Source organism: Hemitrygon akajei, chromosome 27 (genome assembly GCF_048418815.1).
Source record: "Hemitrygon akajei chromosome 27, sHemAka1.3, whole genome shotgun sequence".
Taxonomy (NCBI): Eukaryota; Metazoa; Chordata; class Chondrichthyes; order Myliobatiformes; family Dasyatidae; genus Hemitrygon; species Hemitrygon akajei.
In genome coordinates, this window is record NC_133150.1 from 35,200,185 (window position 1) to 35,223,086 (window position 22,902).

Below are 22,902 nucleotides of genomic sequence, written 5' to 3' on the forward strand. Positions count from 1 at the left end.
GAATTTACCCAAAGAGAAAATACATATACATGGACTGTATTTTGCTCAAAATACAAGGTTTCCCCTCCCCCCATCACCAGGCAACTTACATACATCACTTCCAGATAGTAAATAATTCTGTTTCAGCATGTCATTACCCTCTAGAAAGATTTTTCTCCAGGATGGTAATTTATTATTTCACCATTTGTACTCTTGTCTTTGCAGACATTAAAGATTATTCCAAAAAATCTTGCTGCTTGTGTACATCGTTTCTACAGTAAACCATGGTTTCATACACTTAAATTTTTCAACAGATTAAACACTGGCCATCTGAACTTCTCTTCATGAATTACAGGACTTAACAAGCAGAAGATGCAGGAACCTTACTTTCATCATGTATTCTTCAAGAATTGACAAGCCAATATATTTTACAATATTTGATAAGTGTTCCATGGAAGTTCATTAACTAAGTTTCAACTTTAATACACAATGATGTCAATGGAATTTCAAAACTCTGGTATATGCAATATATAGATCTACAGGCACAAGCTTATTTGCACCTTTCTTTGTCTTTAGATCTATTACATTATCAAAATTATTTTGAACAAGACACTAGACAGGCTACTATTTGTCTGAGAAATTACAAATGTTTATTGGTGAAGCAGGTACTTCATGATGAATATCTGAAGCAGTGCACTGTAACAACATGGAAAGATGCAACTGTACCCTTAATATAATGATATACAAATTAAGACAATATTTGAAATCAGCTTCCAGATTGTTCAAGGAAAGAACCATTACTCCAAGCTCCTGATTTTCTCCCATGTGTCAGCAATGCACAAAATTAAAGAAATTGGCAATGTTTCGCCAAATTACGTGCAAACATTCATTATGGACCCCTATACTCCTTCAAAATGCCATACCTTGATGATGATGATGTCAAAATGCACAGATCATATGTGAATGTAATAAACCTTCTGTGCATCTATAAAATAAGCAGATTAACTTGCACATCCATGACTCTATGGCAACACAAACAAAACTGGTGTTTATCCTGGTGATTTTTCACTGGATTTAAGACAAAAACAGACTCATAAATGCAGAAGCAACTTAAATTCATTTTCCACTTCACTTTCACTTTATTAATGTTCACTTCCCTGGTAAGAAAGAGTTCTCAATTCATTCAAGTATGTGGCTTTAAAAATTTCAAAGTTAAGGACTTTTAAAAATAGTAACGACACACAAAAAAGCTAGAGGAACTCAGCAGGTTAGGCAGCATCTATGGAGATGAATAAAAAGTCAATGTTTCAAGCCGAAACCCTTCATCAGGACCAGTCCGAAATGTGAACTATTTATTGCTCTCCATAGATGCTATCCAGCCTGTTGAGTTCCTCCAGCATTTTGAGAGTGTTGCTCTGGATTTCCAGCATTGGCAGAACTTTGTGTTTAAAAATAGCATGATATCATGTGTTGCGAATTCCTGTTCATCAGCAAGGATAACAATGACTCCATTTCAAATGCTATTCATCAAGGTTTCTGTTGCAATCATTTGTAAAAATTATGAACTTCCATGCAACAACCACCTGCAGCCTACCAGCCTTGATATCAATTTCTACCTTGATGTCATCCCACCCAAATTCAATTTCACTGAAGTAAGGCATATTTTTTCATTTGAGCTGATGATACGGCAATGCAAATTCTGCAGCAGTAAATTCTTCAAAATTCATTTTCATCTACTTTCAATACCATGATCAATTAATTTCAGCAATGTCATTATTCTTTTGACCCAACACTAATTACAATTCTGAGCAACTTCCTGTACTGGCAAGTTCCATTTGTTGAGAATTTAACCCAGATAAATTGTTAGAGAAAGGCCTCTAAGTAATGGAGTCATCTTACAAATACCATCGTCAGCCTATCAGGGAAAAATGAGAAAATAATTCGACACCAAGTAAAAACTGTTTCAAAAGAGAAACTCCCCATGCCTTGAGAAACAAGCCACTTTGCATGGCTCCTTAAGTGCAAACTCAGTCTTGCTTCTTTCATGAACCAAGTTAGGAGGATAGCATCATAAAAGAAGCCAATTTTATTCTCAAAGGAGCCAGCTATTTTCCAACATATCTGACGGCTGGAAGCAGTTCAAAGAAACCCTACGGGATTCATAAAGCCCATGACCCAGAAATATTGCAAGAAAGATCCTTATCAGGAGTTATTGGCAATATCACAATAAATCCAAGACAACTGCAATCATTGATGGTATGAACACAAAAATACACACAAGGCTGCCCCATTATGAGCAAGCTGTGAAAGTAAACCTATTACTGAAACAAGATGTTCAACTTAATTTAATGTGTGCCATATACTGCATAGATAAAATCGATAATTGATATCTTGCACCAACCACAGTATCTGAATCAATGGAATACATGTGGAAAATCATAAGCTAGTGACATACATACAACAGTACAGAACAGGAACAGGCCCTTCAGCCCACAATGCAAACTAACTAAGCTAATGATGCTTACACTAAACCCTTCTGTTCACACTCATGTGCCCAAGAGCCTCTTAAATACCTCCATCGTATCTGCCTCTTTTACTTTGGGTTGTATAGACTGTGGTGTCAGTTGAATGAACAAAATTGATAGCTTTGAGTAATGCATGAAGTGTCTTTGAACTAAAATGTTAACTCTGTTTCTCTTTCAACCCTTGAAGCCTGACCTGATGTGTATTTCCAGCATTTTTTTGTTACATTTCTAGCATTTGTAGTTTTTTTTAATGCTGACTAATGCATCTTGCTTTGTGAAATGTCACGAACGTTTTACACTGAGAAGCTTTCAGATTTTATTTTCTGAAAGAATGCGTTCAAGGTTTCTTCGACCACCCTCCTCCTCAAGGATGAAACCTTGTCAAAACTAACTCCGGAAAGATCAATTTCAACAACTCTAATATTTCAGGTACATAACAAAGAATCCAGCTAGGATACAAATTTAATACTGGAATAACCAATGTGTTATTTGAACACATGGCCCAGAATTCAGATTCCTTTTGCCATTAACCTGCACTGAGGCAATTTACAGTAGCTAATTAGCCTACTGGTGCATATTTAGGATATGAGAAGAAACCAAATAATGAGAGCAAATAGAGTTGCAGAAGGAAAATGTGAAGTTCATAATGACAAGCACCCAGGTCCCTTAAGCGGTTGATGCTACACTTGGTCCAATATTACACTGATGGAAAAGGCAATCACTCTCACTTCAGCTCTTTGGGCTGTGTGGAATCACAGCTTGCAAGGTCAGGAACCAAATGGGTCTTGGCAAAAATCTAACCTGGGAATCTGCAGCTATAATAATGGCGAGCAAGTCTTTTGATTAAACTGTCAATGACAGCTTCCACCATTTAACTTGGATGATTGACAGCAGATTAATTGGCAGTAACTAAGCAGACTGAATTTTTCTAGCTTTTTGTGAACAGGGCAATTCTTTTCAAACTTCTTATAAAGTTTGTAATTTTTTTCTAATGATGAAAGAAAATTGATCGGTAGGAATAACATTAATTCTAATGCCTGTTTATTATTAACTACTAACAATTTCCAGTTTGTAATACCTTGTTTACGCAGCTTATTTACAGAAGTTATTTCAAGCATTAAAGTATGGACCACAATGAAAATAATACCCCATGCAGTATGTTGTAATTATCATGGTTTTTGTAACCACCTTGCAGTGTTGCAAGTATCTTACAACATGCTCAATTAGCTTATTGGCATTTTGAAATGGATGCGGAAAGTTAGTTTGCAATAAAAATATTTCAAAAGGAGAATATTTCTCCCCCAGATCGTGAGAGATTTTCTTCTGAATGAAACAGATATTACCTTCATAAGTACAAAGTCCATATTTATAAACTCACCCATCAAGCACTTAAACTTCATCACCACTTTTTCTGCCCCTTAAAAATCACTAATGACAACCTGGCTTTGACCAAGCTTTCAGTTACTTTTCCTAATTGTTCATTCCAAGACCTTAGTCTCAGAGTAAGCATGGCAGTGTTCATGGGAAACCTCTTGAGACACAACAGATTGAATTGCTAAATAAATGTATGCTGGTTTAATTTTTAGACAAAATTAAATTGAACCAAATCAATAATCATTTTTAAACTTTCCTAATTTTAATTCAAACACTGACAAACATTTTGCTCAGGTCACATCAGTCTCCAGTCAGAGCCCAGATGCACTTACCAAGACAAACCACAATTATTCCAGCACCGGAAGCTGTTACAAACAGCCATAGGAGCAAACAGTATCCAAGCTTTATGATAAAAGGAAAACTACTTAGAAATAAATATAATAAGGCTAAGAGGAGATCCAGTATAGCAAATCATAACTGCTAAACATCAACAAATTTGTAAATACTGCCTGACCTTAAAAATTTATTATAAACAATAAATGATTCAAAATAACAAACCATTAAAAGTTATTTTCCTTGGAAACCCTTAATATTTACTTCCTAAATAATTTTGATTCCAGTTATTATTAGACTCATTATCCAACCTCAGCTTAATTTTGACCTCATCCATTTAAGAGAATGGTGAACTTTGACAACACACAATCCTAATAAAAGAACAGAATCAATTTGACTAATTCCCCAAAGCCATTCTACTTGGTGATATTGGAATTCAAAGATAGTCTTTACCTTCTCAGTGGTTCTTTCTGGCTCTTCTCCTGCTGCAATGTTAATATCGCCGACAGTAACTGAGGTGTCCGTAGTGGATGATGACCTGGGCCTGTATTGATGCTGTTGCAGGATTGCAGTCAGTGAACTATCCTGAGGTGCTTTGCGCACAAGATGAGGACTTCCTTTCTGGGCTTCACTTGATCCACTTTTTGTTCGCCTGCTGCTGCTGTGGAGACTAGCTCCTCTCTTAATGGATGGTCTTGCCCGGATCTGCTGTAATACCCTGTTGAAGGCTGTGGGACGAGCAGGAAGATCATGAAGGGACACAGCATAGGACACGCGGTGCATTTCAGGAGATCGCTCCTTTTCATCGGCAGAGTCATGATCGGAGTGACCATAAGGATGGTGGCAGAGCTGGGATGTATCCTGCATACTCTGTTCACGCTCCCGAGACCGCTTTCGATGATGGAAAAGCTGCTTCAAACCATGTCCAAACATACCACCTGAACCACCTCCTTCCGATATTTGCTGGATTTTCTTAAAAGACAAAAAAAATAAAATGTCACTATTCAATCCCTTAGTCCTTAATGATACCACATATTCTGCTTCAAAGACCTTTCAAGCAGTTCCATGTCAAGCTTTCACCTCTGAGCATTTGATTAAAAAAACTATGTATTATTCATGTCAAAAACAAATATAAATGATTTTGCTTCAGTCTATGTATAGCACCCCCGCCTCCAAGTCCAACGTTATCAGTCTGTTCTTGTCTGCAATAAAAAACCCTTTCATTGAAATTTTGTTTTCAATGAGTGGTACAGAATCAGAGTATAGACATTTCCAACCTAAAAGGAAAAGAAACACAAAATAAATGCAAGTTTTCATACAACTCCTCAATGTTAACAGAGGAAATGGACAGGGGAAATCTACACAGATTTGTAAATAATTAAGAAAAGGCACTAAGCCAAGGAGCATTGCTTAACAGATATTACTTCTGTTGTTATAGTATCACACAATACAGAATCAGGTCCTTCTGTTTCAACTAAATAAGGATTTACATGAAAGTTACGCTAATCCCATTTTATTCTCCCCATGTTTACATCAACTCCCCCAGCTCATACCTTGCACCTACAGGTTATTGCCAATTTCTTGTCGTTGACAGGAAACCAAAGGAAACTTCTGAGTTCACAGTTAGAACATACAAACTCCATGCAGAGAGAGATTAAGGTGAAAAATGGACCTGGTTTGCTTGAGCTGAGGCAGTTCTTTACGAGGTATTTAGAAGCACAATTTCAATGTGACCTTTTACCTTTTTCACCCAAATATACCTCACAATGCAGTCCAGTCAAAAGCACCCATTCAATTAATGTGCCCAAGCTGCTCTAATCTTTAATCTAAACCTTCGTTATGTACTATATGCATCAATATGCTTGTGCATACTATTCAAATACAAGCAGTAGCTCAATCAAGCCCAAGCATGCTCTGATGACACACTTCAACAACAGTCATCCAACAATGATCAGAGACAGGAAAGGAGACCAGTCTTCCATTACACTGCCCTCCAGCATGATTGTTTCAAAGCGTGACTAAAATCCTGACTAATTATCATTGGGTTTACATATTTCACAATGCAGAGCATCCTCGCAGCAATGAAGTGAGATCTAAAGAATAGTCTAAACCTATAATGTTACAACACCATGGGATGGTTGCTATCTCAGAGTACAACTATGAATAGACAAGCTGAACATGAAGTCACAGAAATAAGGCCAGGATCACAAGGTCCATACCAATCTCAAATCACTTCCATAGAAGTCAACAGTTTGACCCATAACTTGCGTTCACTGGAGACTTAAGTGCTCATCTAGACACTTACTAAAAGTACCTTCTTCTACTGCACAGGACCAAAAGTTGTAATTTTAGCCAGCTCCATCTTGGTTACTAGCCTCCAGAGTATCCAAGGTAGCTTCAAGGAATGGTGCCCTAGAAAGGTGACGTCCATTATTAAGGATACCCCCCACCCCATCACCCTCCTCTCATTGTTACCATCAGGAAGGAGGTCCAGAAGTCTGAAGGCACACACCCTCAGTGATTCAGGAAGTGTTTTCCTCTCTGTTATCTGATTTACATATATAAAATTTGTTTCTGTACCATTTTTATATATAAAAGTACACACACATTTACTGTAACTGCTTTACCTTTTTTTTTCTATATTACCATAGATTGTACTGCTCTACTAAGTCAACAAGTTTCATGACACACGCCAGTGATAATAAACCTTATTTTGAAAAAACCACCCTATAAGACAGTGCACCCTAGGTATCAATCTTCATGCTACATCTTAAGAGGTTTAGCCCTTTGAGGTCTTTTAAGATATTGCCCAAATCAATGCCTTCTAGTTTTTCCATTTATAACTAGGCAAAAGCAGAAATTAATAGCTATAAGATTGCACAGTCATTTTAATTTCCTATTTTGAAACTTGGCATAATAATAAACTTCGAGCAAATCGGTCTGTGGACAAGTTAATTGATAAGCCACAGTTTAAGTCACTAATGTAGGAAATGCCCATTTGTTACCTTGCTAATTTGTTTGATCTTATTATTATTTTCTTCAAATAGAAAATCTTTTATCCCCTTAATGATACAACTATTGAACATAACACCTAAATTAATAGTAACATAGGTCACCTCTGATCCACTCCCTGTGGTACGCAGAATATAATTACAGCAGCTATCACATTTAACCTCTGCATCTCCAGGCTCGGAGGAATCATTGGTTACCCAGGGTAACACAATAGTAAGGTTGGTTGAAAGGAGCACACATTCAAAGGCTGAATGTTCACCTAATCTTAATACCCAAATACAAAATTACAGAAACATGAAACCATAGCAAAGCATAATTGCTACCAACTTTTAGAGACTGGTCAATAACAAAAGCAAAACTGGATATTGACCACCTAACTGGGAGGGAGAAGGAGCCATTTTCAAATTGGAATACAATCAGGTTTGATATCACTGGCATATGTCGTGAAATTTGTTAACTTTGTGGCAGCAGTACAATGCAATACATAATAAATATACTTACTGTAATTCAGTTTTTTTATACATGTATATTAAGTTGTGAAATTAAAATAAGCAGTGCAAAAACAGAAACAAAAAAGTAATGAGGTAGTGTACATGGGTTCAAAGTCCATAGATGTCAGACAGGAAGAAGCTATTCCAGAATCACTAGTGTGAGTCTTCAGGATTCCGTACCTTCTTCCTGATGGTAACAATGAGAAGAGGGCAAGTCCTGGGTGGTGTGGGTCCTTAATGATGGATGCCACCTTTCTGAGGCACTACCCCTTGAAGGTGTCTTGGATACTATGGAGGCTAGTACCCATTATCGAGCTGACTAACTTTATCACTCTCTGCAATTTACTTTGATCCCATGCAATAGTGCCCCCCCCCCCCCCGCTCAGCATACCGGATAGTGATGCAGCTAGTCAGAATGGTCTCCACAGTACATCTGTGGAAGTTTGAGTGTTTTAGGTGATAAACCAAATCTCCTCAGACTCCTAATAAAATATATCTGCCGTCTTGCCTTCTTTATAGCTGCATTGATATGTTGGATCCAGGTTATATCCTCAGAAATATTGAGACCCAGAAACTTCAGATTCAGTTTATTGTTATTTAGAAACCACAAATGCAATGCAGTTAAAAAATGAGACAACGTTCCTCCAGAATGATATCACAAAAGCATATGACAAAACAGACTACACCAGAAAATCCACATAACGTTTGGCAATCCCCAATCCAGAGTCCGGAGAGGCTGATGCGTATTAATATCGCGCTACCGTCTTAGCGCGTTCCCCGGAAAGGAGCTCCAAATCCACCCGACAAACAAGACCAAAAACTAAAGCTACAAGACCTGCACAAAACCACATAGTTACAACAGTGCAAACAATAGCATAATTGATAAAAAAAAACAGACCATGGGCACAGAAAAAAATAGTCCAAAGATGTTAAAGTTCAAAAGAAATCACCAGTTTCCTGAACACCTCCCTCTGCGATCCTAGACTTCCTGACTGGGAGATCTCAGTCAGTCCAGATCGGGAGCAGCATCTCCAACAAAATCACACTGAGCACGGGGGCTCCTCAGGGTTGCGTGCTCAGTCCACTGCTGTTCACTCTGCTGACCCACGACTGTGCTGCAACACACAGCTCGAACCATATCATCAAGTTTGCCGATGACACCACCGTGGTGGGTCTCATCAGCAAGAACGATGAGTCAGCTTACAGAGAGGAGGTGCAGCGGCTAACGGACTGGTGCAGAGCCAACAACCTGTCTCTTAATGTGAACAAAACAAAAGAGATGGTTGTTCACTTCAGGAGGGCACGGAGCGACTACTCCCCGCTGACCATCGACGGCTCCTCGGTAGAGATTGTAAAAAGCAACAAATTTCTTGGTGTTCACCTGACGGAGAATCTCACCTGGTCCCTCAACACCAGCTCCACAGCAAAGAAAGCCCAGCAGCATCTCTACTTTTTGCGAAGGCTAAGGAAAGTCCATCTCCCACCCCCCATCCTCCTCACATTTTACAGGGGTTGTATTGAGAGCGTCCTGAGCAACTGCATCACTGCCTGGTTCGGAAATTGTACCATCTCGGATTGCAAGACCCTGCATCGGATAGTGAGGTCAGCTGAGAAGGTCATCGGGGTCTCTCTTCCCGCCATCACGGACATTTACACTACACATTGCATCCGCAAAGGAAACAGCATTATGAAGGACCCCATGCGCCCCTCATACAATCTCTTCTTCCTCCTGCCGTCTTGGAAAAGGCTCTGAAGCATTCGGGCTCTTACGACCAGACTATGTAACGGTTTCTTCCCCCAAGCTATCAGACTCCTCAATACCCGAAGCCTGGACTGACACCTTGCCCTACTGTCCTGTTTATTATTTATTGTAATGCCGGTACTGTTTTTGTGCACTTTATGCAGTTCAGTGTAGGTCTGTAGTCTAGTATAGCTTTCTCTGTGATTTTTTTTATTACGTAGTTCAGTCTAGTTTTTGTACTGTGTCATGTAAACCATGGTCTTGAAAAATGTTGTCTCATTTTTACTATGCACTGTACCAGCAGTTATGGTCGAAATGACAATAAAAGTTGACTTGACTTGACAAGTCCCCAGGGTCCTGACAGACTCACTATCCCATGCCGGCGGCAGAAGGGAGTACCCCCACTATGAACTTGCAAGGCGCCGCCCAACTCAGCCTCGCAGACGCAGCACACAATGAGAGTTCCGTCGAACCCAGCCTTGCAGACGTAGCACACACCGAAAGCGACCTGACCGCAGTGGACTCCAAGTCTGTCGAACCTCCGAGCCAACAACCATCCCCTCCGGCACAGCTTCTCCGAGCACCATCCTCTGCCGAGCGTATTAAGACGGCCCCGCCAACTGCCATGCAACTCCGAGGACTGGGGCCTGTTCTTCCCAGCAGAGTCCCGGACCTCACAGCAGCAGCAGCAGCAGCAATGAAGAAGGTCTTCCTGGAGATTTCCCGATGTTCCTCTGGGCTCCCACATCCATTTTTCAATCAATTATGATTGCGCACAGCACCCCACTTCACAAATAACAGATAATCAGCTCCAGAGTGGCCGCTGCAAGCTGCGTCGCGCCGCCATCTTGGAATACAAATTAGAATTTTACTGATCCAGTAACTTAATTAGTTATGTTAATGGAGTTCAACAAAGTGAACTTAATCTCTGGAATCATAAGACTGACTAACATATACAATTTGACACTCTGTAGCCCTTATACTTGGAACTCAAATATTTTAGCTTTATACTTAGATATACCATCTCAAACACATGTCATTGACCAAGACATCGGAACTCTATTCCTACAATAATTTCATCTTGTTTCTCTGGAGGGACTGAAACTTAAACGATTCTTAAAAGTTCAGAATAAATATATTATCAAAGTGCATGTGTGTCACCATATACAACCTTGAGATTCATTTTCCTGCAGACATTCTCAATAAATCTAATAGCCATAATAGAATCAATGAAAGACCACACCAACTGGGTGTACAATAGTGTGCAAAAGACAACAAATTGTTCAAATATAAAAAGAAATGAATAATAATTAATAAATTATGAATAAATATCAAAAACATGAGGTGAAGAGCCTTTGAAAGTGAGTCCATAAGTTGTGTGAACATTTCAGTAGTGGACCAAGTGAAATTGAGTGAAGTTTTCCCCTTTGGTTCAAGAGCCTGATAGTTGAGAAGTAATAACTGTTCCTGAACCCAGTGGTGCAAGCTGTGAGGCTCTGTACCTTCTTCCTCATTGGAGCAATGAGAAGAGAGCATATCCTGGGTGTTGGTGGTAACTGACGATAGATGCTGCTTTCTTGTGACAACTCTGTGTAGGTGATAAGACTGGGCCATATCCACTACTTTTGTAGGACTTTTCATTCAAGGGCATTGGTGTTTCCATATCAGGCTGTGATGCAGCCAGTTAACACACTCTCCACCATATATCTATAGAAGTTTGTCAAATTTCTGGATGTCATGCCAAATCTTCACAAACTGCAAAGGGAGTATAGGTATTATCATGCTTTCTTCATAATTGCACTTACGTGCTGGGCCCAGAACATATCGTCTGAAATGCTAACACCAAGGAATTTAAACTTGCCAGCCCTCTCCACCTCCATTCCCCCAATAAAGACTGGCTCATGAACCTTTCTCCTTCCTGAAGTCAATAATCAGCTCCTTGGTGTTGCGGACATTGAGGAAGAGGCTGTTGCTGTAGCACCATTCAGCCAGATTTTCAGACTCCCTCCTACATGCTGATTCATCCTACAAAAATGGTGTCATCAGCAAACTTGAACATGGGATGGGAGCGGTGAATAACCACACAGTAAGTGTAAAGCAAGTACAACACACAGCACCTGTGCTGATGAAGATTATGGAGGAGATGTTGTTGCCAATCCAAACTGTCTGCAAGTGAGGAAATAAAGGAACCATTTGTACAAGGAGATATTGAGGCCAAGGTCTTGAAGCTTATTGACTAGCTTTGAGAAGGGGATAGTTTTTAATGCTGAGTTGCAGTCTATATGGTGCATCCTGAAATATGCATCTTTGCTGTCCAGATGTTCCAGGGTTGAGTGAAGAGCCAATGAGATGGCGTCTGCTGTGGACCTCTTGTTCTGGTAAGCATATTGGGATGGATTCTTTCCTTGGGTTCACCCTCCTGAAAGATGAAAGATCAAAATCACAGGGTCATTGGGGGCAATGAAAATTTGTGATGGTCCTCCATGCTTTGACGATCAAAGTGAGTATTGAAGGCACTGAGCTCACCTAGAAGCAAAGCCCTGTTTTCACCTGTGATGCTTGATTTCACTTTATAAGAGGTGATAGCATTCAAGTCCTGCCACAACTGTCGAGAATCCTTCACTGATTCAAATTTAGTCCGGAATTGACACATTAGCCTTGAGATGGCTTTCTGGAGATCATACTTGGACCTCATGCAACTTCCTTGGTTGCCAGACCTGAGTGTATTTGACCTGGCCCTCAGCAGATTGTGGATCTCACTGTTCATCCAGGGTTTCTGGTTAGGGAAAACTGACAGATTTTGTGGGGACACACTCATCTGCAACTGTTTTTATAAAGTCTGGGACGTGGTGTTCTCATTCTGATCCACAGACAAGTTCTTGAACATGGCCCAGCTCACTGACTTGAAGCAATCCCATAGCTGTTCCGCTGTCTCCCATGACCACCTCACCTCTTTGTTCTCCTAATCTCTGGAACCTTGTTCTTTAGCCTCTGCCTGAATGCAAAGCAGAAGGAGAGCCAAGTGATCAGATTTCCAAAAATGCAGTCTGGAGATAAAACAGAAGGGATTTCTTATCTTATTATGACAGTGGCCTAGTATGTGGGGATGTCTGGTGCTACAGGTTAAATATTGATAGTAATTGGGCAGGGATTTCTTCACACGGGCCTGGCTGAAATCCATTTATGATATGAAATGTGTCAGGATGGATTATCTCTTGCTTGGAGATGGCATCATGCAGTGTCTCAAGTGCTTGATTATAGTTGGCGAATGGTATTTAAACTGCAATCAGGATCATGGAGGAATACTCAGTTGGTAAATAGAATGGACAGCATTTGATTGTTTGATGCTCAAGGTCAGGTGAAACATAAATTTGTCAAAACCACCACATCAGAGCACCACAGAGAGTTCATCATGAAACATACACCTCCATCTTTCGTCTTCTTCAAATGAGCAGTTCAGTCCATCCTGTTATCACAAGAAGCCTTCAGGTCTGATCGCCATATCCAAGCCATGTCTCAGCAAAACATAGAACACAACAATTTCTCATTTCCCTTCAATATTCCAATTATGTCCTCTGGTCCTCAATTTTGTTCTCTAGCGACTGCACATTTGCTAACAAGATGCTGGGTGGGGGGGGGGTATAACAGGTATATTTAGAAGTATTGTATGTAGCCCACAGAACATCATTGTGGTTTACTGGCGCCTTCTTGCATGGAATACCAGACTTTTAGATTAGAGGTTGAGCAAACATCCTTCCCAAACCACACTTAACCACTTGCATTGTAGCATAAGTAGGTATTCAACTGAATTAATTGTTTATGGGATGATAAACTGACAGACTGTGGGTTGGAAGATACGCAGACGGCTGATGGTTAGAACCAGTCAGTTGTTCTTGGCAACTACAAAAATTAACATTAGAGAATCCAAAAAGGGATTAGTCAGATTTTATTTTAGACTGCCTTTCAATACCATTAAAATATTATGTCATAAAGTAGAATAAAATAATATTGCCAATTACTGAATTAATAAGAAAAAATGTTTTGGAAATTCAGTAGCACAACACACACAAAATGCTGGAGGAATTCAGCAGGCCAGGCAGACAGCATCTATGGAAAAGAGTAAACAGTCAATGTTTTGGGCCAAGACCTGATGCTGCCTGACCTGCTGAATTCCTCCAGCATTTTGAGTGTATTGCTTGGATTTCCAGCATCTGCAGATTTTCTCTTGTTTGTGATTTGGTAGCACATTTTCAGCTTGCGCTAAACTAAACTGATGTGGTAATTGAAGAAACCTAATTAAAATAACCTACTGGAACAAGAAAGAGCACAGCAACTCTTTACAGGAATTCTATCCACTTGTAAGCATTTTCTTTACTGTCTAAAATGGCTTAATTTGAAACTTGGTAGTAATAAGTTCATCCTTAGATATACTTTTTCCCCCACATGCTTCAGCCAGTGCCTACATAACTGCAGAGCTTGCAAGCCAGTTTATCAATTGCTTCAGTAGAATTTTGATAATGCAATTAAGAAAGAATATACAATTACTTTAAGGATAGATTGCTGAATTGCTACAATACTCAGTCTACATTGTTTCTGCAGTAAATTTTGACAGAATGGCAACACACAATATGTGCCACGCTTAAGTATGTCCACATGAACAAGTACCTGTACTGCTATTTCCATTACAGAGCATCAACCATCAAGGCACTGGGAGCAAAATTCAAATAAGACCAATAATCTGCAAATTTGAACTACTGTTCCTAAAAGATGATTAGTTAATTGAACAATTTGAAATAAATAGTGCATGTAAATACTCATGAAGTCTATAAATATGTGATTGCCTCAACAATTCCTCATGGTTGTCTGACTTCACAGTTCAGTGCTACTAAATGGCAGAGTAAATCACAGAGGATGGGATGATCTGGTGAGTTGGACTGCTATGACAGCCTCACCAAGGACCTCCCTAAATTAAGGGTGCCATCCCAGAAGTTAATCAATTTGACTCAACTCAGACTCAAACAATTCAATCAAAACCCCTTCCATTTCACTCATCCCTCCCCATCCCCGCAACTGTAGGAGATGCAACACTTGTCCCTATATTTCCTCCTACCTTGTTGATTGAGTTCAGTGCTCTCAATGTGACCTTCTCTATATCTGAAAGACCAAGCATAGACTGCTTTTCAAAGCATATGGGTTCTCTCCACATTGGTTATCTTGAATCGCCACACCATTTTCCTTCCTCTTTTATTCTAATCTATCCAGTGTCTTAGCCCTCACCCATCTAGTTCCATCCGTCTTTCACATACACACTCAACCCACTGGGCCTTCTATCCTTTCCTACAACTGATCCTATCTGTCCATTATCCCTCTCTCATCAGGATCCACATATTACCTTCCTTACTTAGCAGATCCACCATCCCAGCTGTCTTTGCCATCTCCCAGCCTGTTTCAAATTCCATTGTTTTTTTCCCATGGTTCCATCAACAGTAACTATCAACTCCTTCTCACATGGCTCTTCATATTGCTTGCCAGCACCTGCCATAACTATCCCTCTCAGTTCCTTAAATACTATTTCCACCTCATTCTCGGTCCTACTGCAGGGTCAGGACCTGAAACATCAGCCATCCCTTCACCTTCAGAAATACTGCTTGAATCACTGAGCTGTTCTTGCTATCTATTTTTTGCTACAATTGTATTTCTATCTCTAGACAACAGGATATCAATCAGTGGGATGAAGATTGAAATGATGAATGCCCATGATGCCTAGAGGTGGCAATACAATTGTCTATAGCCAGGAACCCTCCGCATTAATTCAGAACCCACATTACCAAAGGACCTCAGGACAAGTTGAATACTATTCATCACACATTTGTGCAGCTCCATTCCATACAGTATAAGACTTTGATAAGAAAGGAGTTTGAAAAAACCTCTGGATGGGAAAATTCAGTGCTAACCAAGAGTGGCATAGTTACACAGTAACTAGCCAAACCTGGAAATTGCTGCCAGGGAAGGTTGAATGAGAACAAGTGAAAGATTAACTAACTCGAACATATCAATCTATGAAAATTACACAAAATGCAGAAGCTGAAAATCTGAAATAAAATCAAAAAGTGTTGGAGACACAAGGCAGCACCCACAGAAAGACAAAGGAGTTAATACTTCAGGTCATCAATTCTGTCAGAATTTGGAAAGAGAGTTAATAAATTAGTTTTGAATAGCAGAGAAGTTAAGGGATGGATATGTTGAACCTATTCTTCCACCTATCTACTGTACTGGTACTCACAACATAGTTTCCTCCCCACTGGAGAAGCCAAACACAGATCTGATGACCACCTCATTCAGTCCAGAGGACAAACCATACTGTTCCTTTGGATTCATCAGCTGCATGGAAAGGGGGACCTTGCTACATGGGCAACAGCTTGCTCTCCATATCGTACTGCCCTGGCTTGCATATCAACTTAGACAGCAAAGACGCCAAGATTCCAATGATGAATAGACAACTGATATACATTCCTGAAGCAATATGACATCCTGCATTTCAACTGTAAACCAAATAACCTGTTATAGAAAGAAAATTTCCAACAGTTATGCCATAACTGATAAACTGATCAATAACTGTAGTCTTGCAACAGGCACTAATATTCATTATTCTATGGACTTCAATCATTGTTATGGTGGCCCACCCCTGCATATACTCAATATTCCCACTCGCCTGTCAATAAGATGGTTTTCACCAACAAAGATGTTCAGTGGAGAACTTGCAAATTATCTTGATCAACATGTATCAAAAGGAGCTTTGAGCATCTGATTGGTCTCCTGTAATATCTTTGGGAACATGGCCAAATTGCAGTTTTTTCACACATCCAAGACAGTCTTCATAAGACTGTATATACACTAAACAGCAAAAACAGAAGACAAACAAAGCCAAACAACTTCAAAATCAACACATTAAATCAAACCTCCGTCATCCTACCACACCCAGGCATTGATGCTGGTGAACAATTCAACTGTACAAGAAACAGGAAGTTCCAAAAACAACACAATCCACAATCCATTTTGCACCCTTATCTATAAATTTCTGCCTTAAAAATATTCAGAGACACTGTTGTCAATGCTTGTTCAAAAAACTTCAAAGACTTAAGACCCTCTGAAAGAAACAAAATTGTATCTCATTGTTATAAATAGCAAAGCATCCATTTTTAAACAGTATACCTTAATTCTAGATTTGGTGTAAATAACCTCTCCAAAACCAACATATCAAGACCCCAAGGGATTCTATAGGTTTCAACCTGATCTCCTTTTACTCCTCTATTCTCTGGCTTAGCCTCCCTGCTGCATCGGCATACAAGCCTTCCACAAACAATTATTTGGAAACTCTCTACTACTTAAATTCACCACTTAAATATGCTTTCTTTGTTTTTCATGCCAAAAAAAAAGTATTCTCAAATTACACTCCATTTGTTAGATCTTTGCTGACCCATTAATCTAGTCATATCAAAAGAACTGAGGATATTGGAAATAAGAAATAGAAACAGAAAACACTGGTATTATTCAACAGGTCAGGCTGCATCCGAGAAAAAGAGAAAAAGAGCTTGTCATCTGATGAAAAGTCTTAGACCTGAAACTTTAGCTCTGTTTCTGTTCCCACGGATGTAGCTTGACCTGCTGAGTATTTATAACCTTTTCTGTTTATTTCAGATTTTTGGCAACTGCACTTTAATTTCATTTTCACCTATTTATTGAATTCACGACCACTTCTCTTTCAAGAATGTCTAACCAGAAGTTCTACTCTGCTCTCCAATGGTACTTCCGTTTGTCTCTCCTGTGCTCTTCGCCCTTGGCTGAGTCTGTTTCCCTGCTTATCTTTGATAACATATCTATATCCTTTGGTAGTTTCCTTATTATCACTGCACAACTTGAACAATTCCGCTTTGCATACACGAGGCTAAACATAGACAATTTTGATATGTAATGATAAGCAGATAGAATGAAGTGCCAGGCAATGACCATCCCAAACACGAGTTTCTATATATCTTTTCTTTAAATCAGATGTCACATAGAAAGCAAGTCAAGGCAACTTAAAGTAGAAAGCAAGGAGAGGAATTAAACTGTAATTCAATGTATACATTAGCACATTCAAGTTGCTGTAAACCAAGAATTTAAAGGGAGGAGGGACACAGGAAATAACATTCAAGAATGTCTTTTAAGCACACATGGAAAAACATTACAAAAAGCTGTAAAATTTTATCCTTTTTAAACATATTTTGTTCAACAGGGACATTTCAACTTTTACCGTTGAGTTGTAACATGACGATTTTTGTTATTGAGCGAGCTCCCAATTATTATATTCATATATAAATGAAGTTACACTATTCACAGCATCAAAGATAACCTGAGTTTTATTGAGATTGTGAATGTAGCTTGCAGAACAGAACAGTGTGGTACAGTAACAGGGGCTTGGCTTTTGGTGTCTTTAACTCAGTTATTTCTGTCTGTACATGCCCCATATCCCCCCTTCCCCATCCCTTACATATGTGTGTGTCTATCTAAAAGACTCTTAAACATTGTTGTACCTGCTCTCACCAGTACCCCGGTAGAACATTCCAGGAATCTACCGCTGTGAGAAAAAAAATTGTCCCACATGTATCTTTTAACCCCCACCACCCCTCCTCCCTCCACTTACCAAAAATGCATGGCCCCAAATACTTGACATTTCTAACATGGAAGAAAGGTTCTGACCATCTGCCTTATCTATGCCTGTTATAATTTTATAAGCCTCTGTTAAATCTCTCTTCAGCCACTGAATCTCCAGAGAACACAACAAGTTTGTCCAACCTCTTCATAGAGCTTATATCCTCTAATTCAGGCAGCATCCTGGTTCTCCCCTGCACCCTTTTCCACTCTTCCTGTAAATGGGATGGCCAGAACTGTATACAGGACTCCAACTTAGCTGTCTATATGGCCTTATAAGTATAGATAAATCAATGTGCCCAGAAACAAACTGGAACATGATGGTAACAGTGAAGGATATTATTTCAGACATTTGACAAAACTATCTTGCATCTTTTTTCTTGAACTTAAAGTCAATCTTCCATCCTTCCCTCCAGTTCTTGAAGGAACATTCTCATACATAAATGCAATTCCCCCATGTCAGCATTCCATCCAGCATATTTCATCTCAGGCTGCAGATTCAGAAATACAATTCGACTCCAGTAAATTTACCAAGATGACGAAGTTTACCAGACAGGGAAAGAGGTTGCAGAAATGTTATAACAGGACAGAAAAAATGAGAAAGTGAGTAAGAAAACGGATAATGAAATTTAACTCCAACAAGTACGAAGTCCAAAATTAAACCCATGCGAACTTACACAATAAATGGCAGGACCCTGTAGAGGACTGCAGAATAAAGACACCTCAGGGTACAAAGCGTAGATCCTACACATACAGCACATCTGAGTAATATGTCTAGAATGCTTGCCTTCATTAGCCAAGCCACCAAGGAAAGAGCAGGGACATATTATTGCTGCTCAAAATATTGAATCGACTGCTCTTGAAGTATTGTGTGCAGTTCTGATCATTACACTACAGGAAAGATCTGGTTAAGATGGATAGAGTGCAGAAATGATTCACAAGGATGCTGCCTGGATCTGAGTTATGTTATGTTAAGAGATTTTAGAAATTGGGCCTGTTTTCCCTGGAGCAATAGAAGCAACCATATGGAAATTTATAAAATTTAGAAAGGCATGAGGTCAATTTTCACAACATATGTCAATGATATCAAACCTGGTTCTGAATAGAGGATCTGTTTCCCAAAGAAGCAACATCTGAAACTGAAGGGAACAGGTGAAAGGTGGAAGGGAGGAGGTTTAAAAAGGAATATGAAGGGTAAACTTTTCGTGTCAGTAGTTGGTCTCCGGAATGAGCTGCCAATGGCACTGATAGAGGCACAAACAGTAACATTTAAGAGTGAACTGATCAGATACTTTATTTTTTATTTATTTATTGAGATACAGTGCAGAACAGGCCCCTTCAAGCCCTTTGAGGCACACCTCCCAGCAACCCCTGATTTAACCTTGCCCCAATCATGGGACAAGTTAAAATGACCAATTAACCTACCAACCAGAACATTTTTAGACTGTGGGAGGAAACTGGAGCACCCAGAGGAAACACACGCAATCATGGAGAGAATGTACAAACTCCTTACAGGCAGCAGCAGGAACTGAACCCAGATCAGCTGCGCTGTAAAAATGCTGGGCTAACCACTAAGCTACTGTGCCGCCCCAAATTCAGATACTCGAATGAGTAAGGCAGAGAAATATTACATCAATGTAGTTAAGTGGGATTGGTTTAAACAGGCACAACACTCAAAGGTGTGATGGAGGGCTGACGTGGCTCTGACTTTCTTTTCAAAATAAAGTAAAAACACAGGTCAGCTGCACACTTGAGTAACCGCAGCTTATAATTTTATCAGGTCAGAACAAACAGGAAATTATTCATGTCAGCCTCCAGGCTTCACATATTACTGAGACACAACATAGGCAAACATTGAGCAAGAGCAAGGGGGAAGCATTTGTTTTTTTTAAATCTTTCCTCTTTCCTACACCATCCAAAGACAAGCAGTTGCCTTCAGTATTATGCCCATCACACCAGGTCATGCCTTGACCAACAGCACAAAAAATTCAATACTAATCTAATTTTTAACTTCTTGTGGGAAAAGAGGGAAGCTTCAAGTATTCCACAACCAAACACCTCACCCTCAGCACCAGCACATAATTTGTTCTACATAACTGAGCTCAGAATCAGAAAACAATAAATCATAACTCCTTTTTAAACAGACGGATGAAGTCCAGGTGCAATGAGGCTGGTTCAAAATGAGTCAGCCGAAAAAGGAGGAGCAAAATTACTCAAAAGGAACCTTATTACCATGATACAAGAAGTGCATCAGCAAGACAAATCACAATAGAAAACGATCATATGACTAACCGGAAGGCACATCATCCAGACCAGACAATTAGCTGTCATTTGAAGCAAGTCAATTGTTTACACTTAACAAGTGCCTTTACATATGTGTAAGTATGTGGACTTATAGAAGCTAGTTCTAAGTCCCAAACAAAGTGCAGACTTGCCATGTTCAGTTCAGTTCACAAAAGCAAGATATATCAGGACAATAACTGCCCCATCTGTGCACTTTGAATCAAGACTAACAGAAGCATTGATGACTGTGGTCTCCACGCAGTGCTCACAATTGATGCAAACCATCAATATTCCTTAGTGGTAAGCTGACATTAAACTAGGAACTCTCAGCTTCATCCCTCATTGCTGTTTTGATCCAAACCAAAGACACAACTTCCAGCAGTCCAGAAATGAGCCAAGAATGATTGCCCAAGACAATAAAGAACAGATTACAAGCAGTAGCCTAATTTCAGAAGTGAAGACACATGTAGTCTTAAATAAAAATTAACCAGATAGCTTCACAGAAATGTTTGATAAAAACATTGATAAGACAAAGAACATGGTAATACAATAATAACAGGGAGAAAGAGTACATACAAGGTCTAGCTTAAGCAATGATTAAGTCACCAGGCCAAGATAAAATGTATCCCACCCTCTTAACAAGAAGAAAATAATGCAGGCTATGACTATCACTTTCCAATTCTCTTGGCAATAGGTATGGGACAGAGGAATTAAAACAGTATTAATCTGTCACTGCTCAGAAACAAAAAAAAACAATAATAGCCAGTCAATGAAACATTACAGGAGGGCATGCTGGAAAAAAAAATGAGAGACCGTGCAAGCCAGTACTTAAAGGGAAATGAAAAGCTGACTAAATGTTAAAACACAGTAAGGTAAGGATTTTATAAAGCATTTGACAAGTCCTAAGTGGTAAACTGATCAAGAAAGTAACAGCCCATGATATCCAGGGTAAAGTTGTGATCAAGTCAAAGAACCAAGCTAAGTGAGAGAAAGGAAAGGATAACTATCAACAGTATTTTCTTCCGCTCAAAAGGATAATAAGCAGAGAAACAAAAATAAAAGTAGAATATGCTGGAAATACTCAGTTGGTCAGGTAGCATCTGCAGAGAAACAAAGTTAACTTTTCTGGTACAAAGCACCTGGGTAGCCGATGGATCTCTGACTGATTGTGATTCAAGCATTTCTGTTTTTACCTCTACAAGCAGAATATCTGAAATAAAATCTCCTGATTATAGTCAGCAAGTTTCACAGCATCTGTAAAGAAACAGAATGAATGGTTCAGAAGTGTGTGACCTTTCACCAGAACAAGAAAACAAACCTGTTTTAGATTATAGAGGAAGGGCAAAAAAACAAAAAGGGAACATCTGCCATATAGTAGCGGTCAAGAATGATTGAATGCCACAGGTGATATTGGTGTTGGGTCAAAGAACAGAAGAAATTAAAAAGTGCAAGTGGATTTTTTCGTTAACTCCATGATTCATCAAGATCTACTAACACTGTGCCATTCTCTACAATCAGTAGTCAAAACTGCCCAATACATCACCGGCACCAGCCCACCTGACATCAAAGACAAAACAAACAGAAAGGTGCCAGAAGAGGGCCAGTAATATGATGAAGGACCCCCACCAATCCTGCCCATGGACTATCTGTCCTACTCCCATCAGGGAGGAGGCTATATTGCATCCACACAAGGACCACGAAACTCAAAAATAGTTGCTTTCCCCAAGCAGAAAGGCTGATCAACACCTTAACCCACTAATTCACCCCTCCACACCCCCCAACCACCACTAACTATTATATCATTTTCTGTCTATCACCTTAAGTACAAAAACACCTATGCCAAGCATCACTTTATGGACATACAATCAATCTATGCATATAAATTATCTTTTCCTGCACCATACCAATATCCCTCAATTCTCTTAATACCAGATGGAGATGCAGAAAGTTTATTAATTGCAGCAAATCCATCTGGAGAAGAGGCAAATTGAAGGTGAAGAAAGAGAACAGATCAAAAGAAAAGATTTTTAAAATTTCAAAGTTAAATTTGGAAGTACAAGAAATCTAAAATACAATATTTTTAAAATCAGAGGACATAAATGTAAGTTAATTGACTTCAGGAGAAGGAAACCAAGATCCATAAGCTGGTCCTTGGAGGATCAGAGGTGGAGAGGGACAGCAATCTTAAATTCCTCAGTGTCATTATGTCCTGGGCCCAGCACACAAGTGCAATTACAAAGAAAGCACAGAGGCACCTCCACTGCCTTAGGAACTTGTGAAGATTCGGCATGACATCTAACACTTTGACAGGCTTCTCTAGATGTGTAGTGGAGAGTATATTGATTGGCTGTAACAGAGCCTGGTATGGGAAAACCAATGCCCTTGAATGGAAAATCCTACAAAAAGTAACAGATACAGCCCAGTTCCAGACAGGTAAAATCCTCCCCGCCATTGAGCATATCTACATAAAACA

The 22,902-nt window shown here is 39.5% G+C and overlaps 1 protein-coding gene across 1 annotated transcript in view; it reads right to left on the reverse strand.

Annotated features, from left to right (window-relative positions):
• Nucleotides 1-22,902, reverse strand: part of tmcc2 (transmembrane and coiled-coil domain family 2) — a 144,131-nt gene that overhangs the window by 112,545 nt on the left and 8,684 nt on the right. Inside the window, exon 2 of the mRNA XM_073030622.1 lies at nt 4,665-5,183. Coding sequence (XP_072886723.1) covers nt 4,665-5,183 — 519 coding nt within the window. The remainder of the gene's footprint in view (nt 1-4,664; nt 5,184-22,902) is intronic.